Here is a 17,001-nt window from a genome sequence, read left to right on the forward strand (position 1 = left end):
TTTTCAAAGATAAGATTATTCATCACATAAATACCAGAAGTATCGGTGATACTTATAGAAGAGGAAATTCCCATGTGGAAACCTCCTTATCCACACAGATCTGAACTGGTATATGACTGAGGAGTATAAGGTTAAGAGCTAGAAAGGAAGCTCAAAAACCATCTAGCATTACCCTCCTGTTGTGCAAAGGAGTAAACAGACGTCTAGAAAGATGGTGAATTTAGAAAAAACATAGGTGGCATACTGTTAGACCTGCCAGAAGCACATGGAAGGTGTTACTTGTCCAGGGTCACAGCTCTATATTCCAACTCCCTCATTTTCTAGGTAAGAAAACTGAGGCCCAAGAAGGTGAAATTGCTTTGCCCTACTTGTGACATCTTCAATATGGGGGATTCCCATGTGGAATCCCTTTCCATTACACATGTAATCAGCATCAGAGGCAGGCTTTGAACACAGGTCCTCTGACTCCATAGTCATGGTACTGATTTTTCCATGGTATTGAGCAGCTGATAAGTCTCAGAGGGAAAATCTGAACCTAAGCTATCCTGACTTCAAGTCTGGTTTATACATGAAGTCTGCAATTACATCAGTGTAAAGACATCCTTCTCAGTGTAGTGAATCCTTCCCTACCTACCCTGTAACTTGGAGTGACCAGGGACTCAAAGACCTGAAGTGATGTGTTCATAATTCCACAGCTATTCCATGTGAATGGCAGGCCCCCAGTCCAAGTCTTTCTGACTCCATAGCCAACCTTGACACCACCTGCCCATTATCACGTTGCTTCCTTTGGCCTAGTTATTCATAGCCAACTGAATTCCACACTCCTCCACTAAAATGCTACTCAAATGCCTAATGCCGGCATGAAAGTGACCCTGGGATTTTAAAAGTCCATGCCAACAGAGTGGAAGATCTGCCAGGTCTGACCAAACTAGAAAGGCCTCAGCTACAGGCCTGCCAGCAGACAATGTGCATCTGTTATCCAAAAGGCAACTTCAGTAAGTACAAGGAGGCTTAGGAACATCAAAGGACCTAGAGTCAGGAGGGACGTTCACCTAGCCATTGAGATGCAGCATGGTGTGGTGGAAAGACATTGAACATGACATCACAAAACTGGAGCTCCAACTGGCCTCTTTTTGCCACTTACTCCCAGGGGCAGCTATGCGGTGCAGTGGATAGGGTGCCAGACCTGGAGTGAATTCAAATCTGGCCTCAGACAGGTACTGGCTGTGTGACCCTGAGCAAGACATTTAACTTTTGTTTGCCTCAGTTTCCTCATCTGTAAAATTGGTATGATAATAGCAACCTCCTAAGGATTGTTGGGAGGATCAAAGGACGTAATATTTCTACCGTCCTTAGCACAGAAACTAGCACATAGTGGCCAATATTTGAATTCTAGTTAATATTATTCTTAACTATGTGTGTCCTATGTTCTTAAGCAACTCACTGGAACTCTTAAGGCCGCAACTTCCTCCTCTATAAAATGAGAGTATTCAACTAGATGACCTCTAATGTCCTTTCCTGCTCCAAAGCAACAATCCTATTATGAGCCGAGGAAAGTCACTCATTTTTTGTCATGATCACTTATGAAGCCCCTCTAGTGGCATGGGCTTCTCTATCAGTAGAAGGAAGAAGGACCTAGTCAGTCAATAAACATTTGTTAAGCACCTACTATGTGCCAGGCACTGTGCTAAGTGCTGGGGATAAAAAGAAAGGCAAAAGACAATCCCTGCCCTCAAGGAGCTCATAGTCTAATGGGGGAAACAATGGTAAATGGCCCTGTCCAAATGAGCTACATACAGGAAAAATTGAAAACAACTGAAGGAAGGCTGTACAACCAAAGGGGATCAGGAAAGGCTTCTTGTGCTCACACCAATATATTCAAGAATCATTAGAAATTCTGAGCAAGTTTTTTAAAGTAATTTTATTTAGAATGCAATGACATTTTAGAATGTCAGCTCCTTGAGAACAGGGATTATTTCATATGACAATAGGAGAGACCTCAGAGACCATCTAACCCAACCCTCTCATTTGACAAATGAAGAAAGCGGCACAAGAGGTGAAATGACTTGGCCAAGGTCACAAGTTAGTAAGCATTAGAGGTAGTTGGTTTTGTGCCCTGGGCCTAGGCCTCCAAAGCCACTTTCATTTTTATATTTATATAGCCAGAGCTCTACATGGCCCATAGTAGGCACTTAATCCAATTCACTTGAACAAGCATTTATCTCTTATCAACTACCAACCTAATGGAGAGAGAGAGGGAGAGATAGAGAGAGAGAGAGAGAGAGAGAGAGAGAGAGAGAGAGAGAGAGAGAGAGAGCGCTAATTCATTGAACTGACTATCTTAATTATAGGGTTATTTTCTTTGAAGAAAAAAATATGGACACAAATCACCTAGCTCTTAGGTGATGCCTTACAAATAGTAGATATTTAATAAATATTGGTGGTGTTTAATTTGCTGAACTGCCTAAGACCAAAATAAACCAAGTGAGAGTGATGCTACATGACTCTGGTGCACATAGAAATTGATTCAGTATGTAAAAGGGTGCTGTATCCATGACATTTCAGGAGCATGTCTCCAGGCAAAATGAAAGTAAAATGATACACAAAAGGTTTCCAGATCCCAGGCTTGTTATTTAATGGTACCCCAAGTTCTGCTTTTAAAAGGAGTGAGACAGCATAGCGAGGCAAGTGTTCAATGTTTAGAATCTTGAGGTGTTTCACAGCTATGCGACTTTGGCCAAACCACTTTAATGTCTCTGACCCTCAGTTTCATCATTTGTAAACTGGGCATTAGGGCAGCTAGGTTACACAGTGGATAGAGTGCTGGGCCAGGAGTCAGGAGGAATCATCTTCCTGTGCTCAAATCCAGCCTCTGCTACTTACTAGCTGTGTGACTCTGGGCAAATCACTTAACCTTGTTTGCCTCAGTCTCCTAACCTGTAGATTAAGCTGGAGAAGGAAATGGCAAACCACCTCAGTATCTTTGCCAAGAAAACCCCAAAATGGGTCATGAAGAGCTGGACTCCACCAAAAAATGACTCAACAACAACAAATAGTCATCACAAGGCTTGCACCAACTAGTACATAGGGTTATCTTGCAGAAACTGCTTTGTAAACTGGAAAGTAATATATTTAGAGTCAGTCTGGTACAATGCACAGACCATCAGACTCAAAAGTCTAAGAGACATCAGGTCAAGTCTCACCTATGATAACACTGGAACTCTGACCACTGACAAATGGCTTAACCTCTCAGTTACTAGGCAACTCTGTAAAACTTGACATTTCTGAACAATTGCATCGGTAAAGAAAGGTTCTCCACTAGGAATCCTCTATGCCAATGAATTGGTAAAGGAACAGTTCTCACTAGGAATTCTCTGTGCTACATCTGATTTTTTTTTTTAATGAAGAGCATGATATAAATGTTAGCTTTGAGCTAGGGAGAAGAGATCTGTTTATATATATGTAAAACCCAGCATGAATTGTTACAGTTTTTAAAAAGTACTCTCTCAAATGCCATCCTTTTCAGTAAAGAAATTGTGAAACATTTTTTGAAAAGGGTGCAGAGAAGTTGCCAACTTGTACTGGTAGAGAGAAATTCCTCATCAGGAAATCTCACGTGTGGTCTCTCTCTCCCTCAAAAGGGAGCCAGGCTGAGTTTCATAGGGCAGTAAAAAGTTAGGCCAAGACCACCAAAAGAGCAACTTTCAAATTGTCAGTTGAATATCGCTGCCAGGCAGAGCTGCAGGAAAAGACGGTGAGTGGCTTTCTTTGTTTGTTGCATCCACTGCTTGGCACAGGCTATGTGTGCATCCTTAGCCTGATGGGGCTAATGAGGCATCATTATTAAAACTTCCTTCCAGTGAGAGGCCTTCTCTCCGGGCCAACGCCAAGGCGCTCTCATGGTACATTAGTCAACAGTTGGTGATTGTTGGGCCATGTCAAGAACCTTCTACAACACTGTCTGTGAAAAATGAAAATAAAAAGTAACAAAGCTGCTGTCTCCAGGTACTAGAGATGGGCCCAGAGCTTCACTCTGGGAGGATGCATGGAAGGAAGAGACAAACATCTCAACAATACTGGAGAAAAAACTTGAAGACTGCCAATTCAGCTTTAGGGACTATACCCTCTAAAGTAAGGCTTCTTAAGCTCAGGCTGGAGAATGTGTTTTTCTTTAATATATTAAATACTCGATTCTAACAGGCAGCCAGTTGGTGCAGTGGATAGAGTGCTGGGCCTGGAGTCAGGAAAACCTGAGTTCAAATCCGGCCTCAGATATTTACTAATTGTGTGATCCCAGGCAAGTCGCTTAACCTCTACCTCAGTTTCCCCAACTGTAAAATGGGGGTTATAATAGCCTCTACCTCACAAGGCTGTTGCGAGAATCAAATGAGAAAATAATCATAAAGCACTGAGCAGAGTGCCTGGCACATAGTAGGCGCTTGCTAAATGTTTCTTCCATTCTCTCCTTTAAAGATAATTGGTTTCCTTTGTGATGTCAAGTATGTATTTATGCATTTAAGAACATTATTCTGGGTAGAAGTACCTAAGCTTCCCAGACCACAAAAGGGGTCCATGATACAATGAAATTTAAGACCTCACTTACAAGACTTTATCTATTGATACACAATCATAGACACTTCCAGGCCCTTGACTGAGAAGCATCATTGATAGAGTGAGTGCTGCACAGGGAGACATGAAGATGAGTATAATTCTGCCTCTGTCCCTTATTAGCTGTGTGACCTTAAGCAATTGCTTCACCTTTCTGATCCTCAGTTTCCTCATCTGTAAAATGGTGGACTTATTGGTACTAGTAATGCTTCCCTTGGTTGTTGTGAAATACAAATGAGAAAATGTATTGTGAAGGGCTTGGCAAATTATAAAGCATGGCGTAAATGCCAGTTATTGTTGTCCTTGGAATTTATTATTGTCAAAATTGTGTTGTTGTTGTTGTGATTACTAAGAGTTGTGTGGAAAGGCACCCCCATACAGGAGATCAGGGTAAGGAGCTGGCCTTGCAATCCCGCAAACCTGCATTGACGTCTTTCCTCTGACATATACTTGTTGTGTGATCCTGGGCAAGTCATTGAACCTCAGGATTCTAGGTTTCTTTCTGAGACTCCAACTTGAAAAACTGTAATTGATCTGTACTGGCAGACAGAGAGTTTCCACATATGGAAGCTCCCTATATCTATAAAATCACAAGTCTGGAAGGAAAAAAAAAACATTTTTAAACTATTATGCTATTTGCAATTTGAATTTTAATTGTCTCATGAAGGATGTCAAATGTGAACTTCTCATATGTTACATAAGGATCCATTGTTTCATTAGTCTCAATTAAAAAAAGTCTCCCGTTTCAGACATAATTTAGAAAGGGCATTGGTTAGATGGAAAGAGGGCGGAGAAGGGAAACCAGATGGATCATGGGATCATAATTTTAGAGTTTGAAGGGCTTGTAGAGGCCATCAAGTCCTCTTTTTACAGATGAAGAAACTGAGATCTAGAGGTGACTTATCCAAGATAATATACAATAAGGCAAGACTTGAATCCAGATCTTTCTGACTCCAACTTTAATATTCTAATCATTACATTAAGGTACCTTTGGTGATGAGTCTGAAGTCTATGTCATATGAGCATCACTTAAAGAAATTAGGTATATTTGGCCTAGATAACAGAAGCTTTTGGAGGCATGATAGTTGTTTTCAAGTATCTGAAAGTCTCTCATGAAGAACAGATATTAGGTCTACTCTTTCTGGTTCCAGAAGGAAGGACTATCAGGGATGGGAAATTGTCAAGATGCAAATTTAAGCCCAATGTAAGGGGAACATTCAGAACTCTAAGAGCTATCTCAAAGGGTGATGGCTGCCTCCAAATGTAACAGGGCATTAGAGTTCTTCAAGCAAAGACTAGATAACCACTTATACCAGGTGTGTTCTCAAAGGGATTGCTTTTCTAAGCCAGGTTGAATGAGACTTCAGGGAAGGCACCTTTTAACTCCACAATTCTCTGATTCCTTGTTGCTTCTGTTCTTATATTTTTATAGAAAATAATACCCACAAAAAATCCATACTACCTTGTTGACTTTCACACCATCCTTCGGCGTTTGCTTTGTCGCCAGATTATAACCAATCATCTGTTTAGCCAGCTGTCCCACAACTTTAGGACTAAGAGAAGAAAAAAAGATATTAATAACAGAGTTGTTGTTTTCTCATTTCACCACTACAGAGCTCCATTTCTCCCCTCTTGAATTGGGAGTTTACTGCTCCTGTGCTGTGTGGGCAAGAATAAAATCATAACAAGCAACCTTTGCCCTCAAAAAGTTTAAAATCTTTTTGAGGCACCAAAACTAATGGTGAAATTCAGGAGTAAAAACCATCACAAGGGAATGCCATGTGGAAGGATGCATGAGCTTGCTCTCAACTAGCTGAAAAAGGATCAAATAAACTAAGAAAAGATGGGAAGGGCATCCTTTCAGGCCCGGGTACAGAGAGATCAAGCGACATGCAGAAGACAATGAGAAGACAGACATGGCCAGAAGAGAGCTCAGACTACACTGGGATGTAGGATGACTTAGAGCTGACTGGGGAGAGCAGGGTCAGATTAGGTAGCCCCAGATTCCCTATATCAGAAGAAGAAGTTAGGGCATGATGTCTTTGATCATCAATGTAGAGTCATTGATAACTATTCATGTGATAAAGGGGACATTTGGGGGAACGCTAATGGCAGAGGATGTAAGCCATACCAGCATAGCCATTGCCGTAGAAAGTCAAACCTCCTTCCCTTGGCCAACAATCCGTACCCCTTCATGACCCATCTATGTCAGCCCCATCCTTTATGTCAAGAGAGAATACGTGGAATGTACTTATGTTCTTCCCTGATTGGCAGGGGGATCTCACAGGTTTATATATTTAGAGCATCAAGACTTTAGAGGTCATAAAGTTCAACCCCCTCATTTTACAGATGGGGAAACTGAGACCCAGAGAGGAGGAAGTTATTTGCCCAAGGTCACAGGGTATTCCAAAGCACATGGCTTTTGGGAGGCCAAGGTAAGAAGAAGTATATTATGTATGCCCTCTTCAACCCTTAGCTCCTGTTGCTTGGTTCCCCTCCCCCACCTCTTGGCCCTCAATGCCCTCCTCTCTTTACCCAACCCCTAGACAAGTGACATTTTTGACTAACAGACAAAGACAAAAAATTCCCAAACTTACTCTTTGGTTAAATGAACTCCTCCTTTCAATCCACTATTGAAAGTGCCTTTTCCTCTCCCTCCAGCTAATATCTGAGCCTTTAAAACAATTTCTTTTGCATCTGTTAAAAAAAAAAACCACGTAGGTTTAGGGTAAGGAAAAAAAACTCCACGGGGAGAAAAGCGATTGGAAATAACTTCTAAAAGTGCCTAGTAAAATCTCTGTCGAAACAGCTTTCAAAATAAAGGTACTACAGAGCTTCACAGACATCTTTTTGTCTAGGAGGCCCACCCACAAGCAACAGTCAAACACTTCGAATGTGTTTATTAATGACAATTTCGATCGAGAGCACTGAAGAGGGAAGGAAAGGTGGGCTTGCCTTTGAATTTTGCAGAAAAAACACATTGTAGAAATCTGAGGTCACATAACATTTTAGAGACTTACCAAGGAGCCAGGGGAGTGGGGTGTGTGTGTGTGTGTGTGTGTGTGTGTGTGTGTGTGTGTGTGTGTTGGGGAAGGTTGTGACCTTTCAGGAATAGAGCTAAGATGTCACGTGGGGAGGAGACTGTGGTAAATGAGGAAAGCTTAAAAAGACTGGAGACAAGAAGCTTAGGGGCAATCTATTTGGAATTGCTGAATTGAGAAACAGAAGAGACCTTGGCAACAGTTGACTCTGAACTCACTTTACGGATGGGGACACTAAGGCCTATTGATGGGAAATGATTTCCAGGTTGAACAGGGAGTAGTCACAATTTGAACTCAAGTGCTCTCACCCCAAATGCAGTGCTCTTTCCATTATCCTACACTGCCTCTTGTGACCATTTCCTAGGTCACCAAAGTGGCTCAGTGAAGAGAGTGCTAGGTCTGAAGTCAGGAAGACTCAGCTTCCTGAGTTCAAATCTGTCCACTGATATTAGTTGTATGACCTTGGGCAAGTCATTTAACCCTATTTACCTCAGTTTCATCATCTGTAAAACTAGCAAGAGGAGAAAATGGCAAACCATTCTGGTATCTTCATCGAGAAAACCCCAAATGGGGTCACAAAGAGTCACACACGACTGAAAAACAACTGAAGTCATTTCCTACATATACAGATGGTTGAACCAAGAGGACTAGATTAAAATTAAAATAGGTGATTTTTAATGTGAACATTTAAAAAAATCTTGACTCATAGGGCAGCAAACCAATTAACACAGATTTGGGAAAGAGTCTTACAGAGTGTTGGACAGGACCTCTTAGGGCATCCGGTGCAACCAGCCCATTTTATAGATGATGAAATTGAGGCCAAGAGAGGTTGTGAGTTGACTAAATCACATCAGCGTAAGTGTCAGAGCTGGAGTTTGAAAACCAAGTCCTCTGATTCCAAATCCAGTGTTCCTCCTACTATACTGACTAGAAATGGAAAGGAGATAAGCAAAGGGAGAGGGGCCAAACTGGGGAAAGAAATGATAGTGACGGTGATAATTATGAATAAAAATGTTATTGGGCATTGATAAGATTATAGATGTAGAGTGGGAATGGAGCTCAGAAGTCAACTGGATAGAGTGTTTTATTTTTACATACAATAAAACTTTAACACTGGCAAGACACTTTACATATATCATCAAATGTAAGTTTCCCAACAACCCTGGGAGGTGAACCCTGAAGGTTTTATAATCCCAATTTTTTTTTTAGGCAATTGGGTTTAAGTGACTTTCCCAGGGTCACACAGCTAGTAAGCATCAAATGTTTGGTCTAAGGCTGGATTTGAACGCAGGTCATCCTGACTTCAGGGCCAGTACTGTATCCACTGTGCCATCTACCTGCCCCTTATAATCCCAATTTTAGAGATGAAGATAGTGTATGTATGGGGCAGCTAGGTGGCACAGTGGATAGAGTACTGGGCTGGAAATCAGGAAGACTCAGTTTCATGAGTTCAAATCTGGTCTCAGACACTTAGCAGTTGTATGACCTTGGGCAAGTCACTTAACCTTGTTTGCCTCAATTGCCTCATCTGTAAAATGAGCTGGAGAAGGTAATGGTAAACCACTCCAGTATCTTTGCCAAGAAAACTCCAAATGAAGTCACATAGAGTCAGACACAACTGAAATAACTAAACAACATAATGAATATGTATGTATGTATATGTGTGGGTATACATGTATTATACATATGTTTACATATGTACACACATGCACATACGTGTGTCCCTCCTTTATTCTTCTTTTTGGTTCCAATATCATTATCTGTTAAATAAAAAGGGTTATATATCTATTATGTGTATGCATGTATATATATATATGTATATATGTGTGTGTATGCATGTACACATATATGTATGTATATATCTGTTAAATAAAGAGGGTTATATATTTATTACATATGTATGTGTATATGTATATATCTGTTAAATTACGAGGGTTATAACCTCTAGGGTTCCTTGTATCTCCCAAATCATGATTCTGTTATCTTATATAGAAAGATATAAGTATAGCTAATTAGAAAGAAAAAATAAATAAAAACCTAAGGAATCAAGAAATGTTTCCAGTAGAAAGTGGCATAGCACAGGTGCTGAGCAAAAACTTCTAAGAGATGGAGGTGAGGAGAGAGTATTCGGGGGTTGTGTAACTAGAATTAAATTATTTAGAACTGAATTAGAATTAGATATTAGAATTAAATATTTAGCCTGCTACCCTCTTTTATCCGAATTAGTTCAATTGCTGTTGTTCATTTTTAACACAACCATCAAGCATGAGGAAACATCAAACACTTGTTTATCCACACTGGTTTAAGACACACATTGTTTTAAACTGTAAAAATAGTTGCTGGCCAAATGCTGAATTCCCTTGGAGCCATTCTTTCTGAATTAGATTTTTCCTACCTTATTACATTACAAATGATGCTCTTACCACTCCCTCCAAGCCTGATAGCAGCAAAACCTCAAAACCACAAGGAATACTCTGACAGAATACGTAATTTGTTGTTGTTAATGGACACGTGCCCACTTGATTAAATTAGGCTTAGTTACTAACCAACAAGACGAGGAAACAGTCATGTTTTCAATGAAGTACTGTCACTTACCCTGGTGCTCATTTTACTACCAGCCATAGAACTTTAAACCACTTCATCTACAGACCACACAGGCTGAGGATGATCAAGGGAGGGTGGACTGTATTTGACAACAACGGCAAAGATAAAGAATGCAAGCAGTCACATCGATAACAGTATATTTTCACAACTGCACTCAAGACCAGAAGCAAGGGGGCTAAAAGTGAGCATAACTAGGGAAGGTTGGCCCTGGAGCGCTAATCAATACAGAGGAGTTCAGTTACACATAGCAAAGCAGGCTCTTCTCACCCTAGAGAAAACCAACACAAAGTAATTTAATTCTTTAGCTATTTACCCAAGCTCTTGAAAATTAAGTAAACCAGCCAAATCTTATTTCACAGTAAGTAGGCCTGATCAGTCATCATTTACCAAGTTGATGCACTACCTAATGTCCCCATTTCTATTGTATACAAAGATCTGATTTTTCTAAAAGCTCAAAAAATTTCTGTTTTGTTTTTGTTATCTCCTGCCTAAATTCCCAAAATAAATTAAGAAAGAATATCCCATACAAGAAATGCAATTTTTGTCTGAATATATAAAGTGATTTAACTGTGCACTAAAGATAACAGGTTTTTGTTTTGCTTTACCCCCAAAACACACACACACACACACACACACACACACACACACACACACACACACTTAAATAGATTTTGCATTGAAATATATTAAACCCTTATCCTAAACAAGTTAGAAAGGCATTATTTGTTTAGCATCTATTCAACCTATTTCAATATGAGGAAAAGTAGGACCAATCAAAGTTATATTTCGTAGGCTTGATAGATTTTCAGGTGTTCAAATAGCTCTTTTTAAGTCACAATATTCACAACCATACACCACTCCACCAAAAAAAGAAAAGAAAAAGAAACTGTCCGTTCCACAGATTTGCTATTCTATAACTATCAGAAACTTTAAAATAACTTGAGTTTTATGTTCATTTCTTCCTGCTCACCATAAAAGCAACAGCAATTATTACAATTATAATAATGTGGCTATTCCATTTTTTTTCATCCCCAAACAATTCCACGGTGAACAAGAAATCCCTCTGGTAGCATGTAAATTGTAATAATTTAAATTCATCACAAGTGACATGGTACAAGTAGAACAAGTGGGAAATACTTTATTTTTAAATTAGGCAAACTTTGTACAATTGATCCATTTCCGCTTTAATACATTCATGTATGTGGTACACTAAAATGATTGATGCAAAGTTATCTTCTGTTATCTATCTTTGAGTTGAGCATTCTAACACCATAGATGAACTATAAATACATTTGGAAGAAGGTTGATGGGGGAAAAAATGAGTAAAATAAGTTGTTGGAACTATGTTTTTTTTAAAAAAAAAATTGGAAATAGACCATGAATATAAATTAACAATATTTAATTAAGAAAAAAACCCAGCAGACTTGCTATTTTCAACTACAGTACTATTCAGAATAGAAAACAGTGTTATTTGGGGTAAGGAAGACATAGATTCAGTTCTCACCTCTGACATACTGGCTATATGACCCTGAGTAAATTTTTTTTGTTAGTGCCCCTAGAAATTCTCTAAGACCAAGATTTGCAGAACAGGTACAGATCCTCATTTGTAGAGGGGGATTTTCTCCTTAGGATTTCCCTATACCTGGGAGATCACATCTTGTTAAACAAATTAAATTCTATGTCTTTCAACTGTAGGAAGACCCACTTTCTTATCAGACCTAACAAAGATCTACTTGACTACTTACCAGGAAGTCCTGTAATTGAAACTTGAGTACAACCAGTCTAACTGAATATAAATGAAAATCAAATGTTTACACATATTGCAAAAGAGAAATAAATATATGTCCCTTGCCTTTTCTCCTTTCTTGTCTTCAGAAGACCTTCTTGTGTAAGTGGCAATTTGCTTTTTCTAATCTAGAAATTATTCTATCTTTTCATTTATCTAGTTCAACTATTCAAAACCAAAGGCCTCTTCAACACATAAAACTTTGCCATTCCGATTAAAAATACTAGAGAGTATAGGAATAAATGACTCTTTCCTTAAAATGATGAATAGCATTTATCAAAAAAAAAAGCATCAGCAAGCATTATCTGTAATAGGGATAAGTTAAAACCCATACCCAATAAGATCAGGGGTGAAGCAGGGATGCCCATTATCACCACTGTTATTCAATACTGTATTAAAAATGCTAGCTATAGCAATGAGAGAAGAAAAAGAAATTGAAGGAATTAGAACAGGCAATGAGGAAACAAAACTATCACTCTTGAAGATGATATGATGGCATACTTAGAGAATCCTAGAGAATAAATTAAAAAACTAGTTGGAATACTTAACAATTTTAGCAAAGTTGTAGGATGTATGAAAAATGCACATAAATCATCAGTACTTCCATATATTACCAACAAAGTCCAGCAGCATGATGTAGAAGGAGAAATTCTTTTTAAAAATATTCTTTTTCAAAATAACTGTAGACAATATAAAATACTCAGGAATCTAGCTGCTAAGGCAAACCCAGGTAGTATATATGAACACAATTGTGTTCATATACAAAACACTTTTCACACAAATAAAGTCAGATCTGAACAATTGAAAATTATTAATTGATTAGATAAGCTGAGCCAATAAATACATATGAGAAATCTACCTAAATTAATTTACTTATTCAGTACCATACCAATGAAACTACCAAAAAGAATGTATACAGCTAGGAAAAAAAATTATAACAAAATTTATCTGGGGGAACAAAAGGTCGAGAATATCAAGGGAATTAATGAAAACAAATGTGAACGAAGTTGTCTTAGCCATACCAGATCTCAAACTGCAATATAAAGTATAATATAAAGTATTATAAACTATCTGGTACTAACTAAGAAATAGAGTGGTAGATCAGTGGAATAGAACAGGTATACAAGTCTCAGCAGTAAATGTCTATAGTAATCTAGCGTTTGACAAACCCCCAAAACTCCAGCTTTTTGGACAAGAATTCACTATTTGACAAAAACTGCTAGGAAAGCTGGAAAGCAGTATGGCAGAAAGCAGATACAGACCAAAATTTTATACCACATACCAAGATAAAGTCAAAATGGGTACATGAATTAAACATAAAGGGCAGTACCATAAGCAAATTAGGAGAACAAAGAATAATTTACCTGTAAGATCTATGGGAAGAATTCATGACCAAAGAAGAAAGAGAGTATTACTAGATGTAAAATAAACAATTTTGATTATCTTAAATTTTAAAAGTTTTGCAAAAAGAAAACCAATGCAACCAAAATTAGATGAAAAGTAGAAAGTTGGGAAATAATTTTTACAGCGTGTTTCTGATAAAGGCCTCATTTTTCAAATATATAGAGAACTGAGGTAAATTTATAAGAATATAAGTAATTCTCCAGTTGATAAATGGTTAACTGATATGAACAGGCAATTTTCAGGGAAAAAAAATCAAAGCTATCTATAGTCACATAAAAAAAATGCCTAAATCACTACTGATTAGAGAAATGTAAGTTAAAACAAATTTGAGTCACCACTTTACAACTATAAGGTTGGCTAATATGACAGAAAAGGAAAGTAATCAATGTTGAAGGGTATGAGGGACAATTAGGCATTAATGCACTTTTGGTGGAGTTGTGAACTGATCCAAACATTCTGGAGAACAATTTGGAACTATACTCAAAGGGCTATAAAACTGTGCATACTCTTTCACACGACGATACCACTACTAGTTCTGTATCCCAAAGACATAAAAAAGGTGAGGAGAGGATCAGGAAGATCTCTCTGTACAAAAATATTTATAGTAGCTTTTTTTTTATAGTGACAAAGAATTGGAAATTGAGGAGACACCTATTAATTTGGGAATGGCTGAACAAGTTATAGTATATGATTGTAATGGAATATTACTGTGCTATAAGAAATGATAAGCAGAATGATTTCAGAAAAACCTGGAAAGATTTACATGAACTGATGCAAAATGAAATGAACAGAACCAGGAGAACATTGTACATAGTAACAGTAATACTGTACAAGATAAACTGTGAATGACCCATTGCTATTCTTACCAATACATTAATCCATGACAGTTCCAAAGGACTCATGAAGAAAAATGCTGTCCTCCTTCAGAGAAAGAACTGACGAAATCTGAGTGCAAATTGAAACATACTATTTTTCACTTTCTGTATTTTTTCACATTTTTTCCCCCTTTGGATCTGTGTCTTCTTCAGAAGATGACTAATAAGGTAATATGTTTTGCAAGAATGAACATATATAACATACCTCAAATTGCTTACCGTCTCAGGGAAGGGGGAGGTAAGAGAGGGAGAGAGAAAATTTGGAACTGAATTTTTTTTAAAATGTTAAAAACTATCTTTACCTAGAACAGGGGAAAAATAAAATATTATTTTAAAAAACTGTCAGATTTTGTTTCTTGAGGCTAGAACACTGAAGATAAAGTCAGGAATATGAGCTCAAATCTTGCCTCAAACTTACATTCAGTGTGACACTGTGTAAGTCACTTAACCTCTATGATCTATGAAAAGGAGATACATCTCATCTGTTTGAGCAGTATTGCTTCATATAGAGAGAATTCCGAAGTAAAATCACTCCAAAGAAAGATTGGCAGCATATCCCACTAGGGAAAGCCATCCTCAGGGCATTTGAGAATGACAATAGAAAACAAAAAGACTACAAACAGAAGAAAAAGGAAAAAATTTGCAAAAACTGTCATTAAAAACTTTTCTTCATAAAGGATAATGGAAACATCTGGACTAGGACCCTGATATCACAGTCCATGAAGTGCTTATCAAAGAATTATAAATGGTACAACAGAGAAAAAAATGATAGAAGCAGCTAGATTGGATCAAATAGATATAGAGGAGATGCCTGTTGGAGATGATGCAGACTTGACACATTACTGCCCCCAAAGAGTTAAAGGTGAAGATCACAAAGGCCAAAGCAAAGATGCAGACTGTAACACATAAATGCTGAGAAAATCTGAAGAACAGGAGTAAAGGATATCATCAAAGAATTGCATGAGAGAAAGAGAAGATGGCCTGGTCATGATGGGGAGCCTGAGTGTCACCTCAGGTACTCTCAAAAAGCTGTAAGAATATGAAGAAGGTTCCAGAGTGTTAGGGGGACCCCCTCACAGAGAATTTTTGGGAGAACATAGATGAGAATCACTCAGGATGGACAAGTATGGTTTGGTTGCCATCTACAGAGTAGAGGAAACTTCCAAATTGATGAGATCACAAAACCACTTTGAATACTTGAGAGTAAAATGCAGAAAATGACAACTGCATAGCTGAACTTAGTGTTAATGCAAGGTGCAGAAAAGCTAAAATAAGAAAAGTGCTTTATACTTTTAAATCATTTTAAAATTTGAATAAGAGTTATTCCTGTTGTTACTTCAAATTCATGGTTGATACTCCATCTTAAGGGTTCCTTTCTTCCTTCCTTCCTTCATTTCTTCCTTCCTTCCTTCCTTCCTTCCTTCCTTCCTTCCTTCCTTCCTTCCTTCCTTCCTTCCTTTCCATATATAGCCTATTTAAGCTGTAAAGATCACTATCTGCAGTCCCACCCTGAATCCCAGAACTTGGCAAACTTAATCTTCCTTACTCAGGAATCTAAGTATCCCTGAGGATACCATCAGCTTAATGCCATCAAAGTACGATACTTCTCCCCACTTTGTGCACCACTGTTAGCTGCCAGTCCATTTAACCAATACATGAAATCAACCAAGGAACAAGCACATTTTCACATCAGGATATTTATGAGAAGATATACTAAGAACAGAAGTATAAACATTGTCCCCCAACACCTGGAGAAGGGAAAGACTTTCCCCCTTCAACTTCCTGCCTTCTCCACTTCCCCTGTCTTCCTCTATTACTTCCTTCTTCTCTCTCTGTCTCTCTGTCTCTCTCTCTCTCTCTCTCTCTCTCTCTCTCTCTCTCTCTCTCTCTCTCTCCCTCTCTCCCTCCCTCCCTGCCTTCCTCCCTTCCTCCCTCCCTCCCTTTGTTACAGAGACAAAAAATCTGGTCATTCAGAATATTCAAGTCTCATTTAAAGAGAAGGGCCTATTAGGAAGAAAAGGAAGACTTTTAGTTTATTGAGAGGAAAACTGTTAGATGAGGGGTCAGCTTTTAATTTCCAACTAAAATGTCCATTCATTCAAAGAAAAGAAAACTACTTGTACATTAAGACACTAGTGTCTGACAAGTGTGCGCTGCTTCCCCAATTTAACTCATTGTCAGGAAGATTCAAATGTTGGCACGTCCCCAGCACTAAACACACCTGTCTTTTCATATGAGCAATTTCTCTTTTGCTCTCCATACAAGTTTCTGTATTAAAATCAGATAAATCATCCCTTTTATAACACTATACTCTTGAATATATTGTATATTTATTACTAAATTATAAGCCTCATTAAAATCTATAATGATAAATTAGCCACTCTCTTGATTCTGTCACTGACGTTATTAATTGCTTTCATAACCATTACTACACCCTTCAATGGTGATAAAATTTTTAAAGCTAGATAAAATAATTTTGGCCAAGGCTCAGACAAGGTCCACTGCTAAAAATTTTTAAAGAAATGGAACAAAAGACACACATTTCATGTATTTCATAGTTTTCAATTCACTTCATGTTAATGATGTCCTAAATTAAAAAGTATCTCTTTCTACTTAAAAAAAAAATAGGAGCTTAATGGCATAACAGATAACTTACTTTTCCAAAGATTCAGGAGACCTGGGT

General features: G+C 38.1%; 1 protein-coding gene across 1 annotated transcript in view; it reads right to left on the reverse strand.

Moving 5' to 3' along the window:
* SUCLG2 (succinate-CoA ligase GDP-forming subunit beta) overlaps positions 1 to 17,001 on the reverse strand; it is a 323,754-nt gene that overhangs the window by 175,935 nt on the left and 130,818 nt on the right. The window contains exons 3-4 of the mRNA XM_021007549.2: positions 7,206 to 7,305; positions 6,071 to 6,161 (exon numbers count right to left, since the gene is read on the reverse strand). Of these exons, the coding sequence (XP_020863208.1) occupies positions 6,071 to 6,161; positions 7,206 to 7,305 (191 nt within the window). The remainder of the gene's footprint in view (positions 1 to 6,070; positions 6,162 to 7,205; positions 7,306 to 17,001) is intronic.

This window comes from Phascolarctos cinereus, unplaced genomic scaffold, assembly GCF_003287225.1.
Source record: "Phascolarctos cinereus isolate Bilbo 61053 unplaced genomic scaffold, phaCin_HiC Scaffold_4;HRSCAF=312, whole genome shotgun sequence".
Classification (NCBI taxonomy): Eukaryota; Metazoa; Chordata; class Mammalia; order Diprotodontia; family Phascolarctidae; genus Phascolarctos; species Phascolarctos cinereus.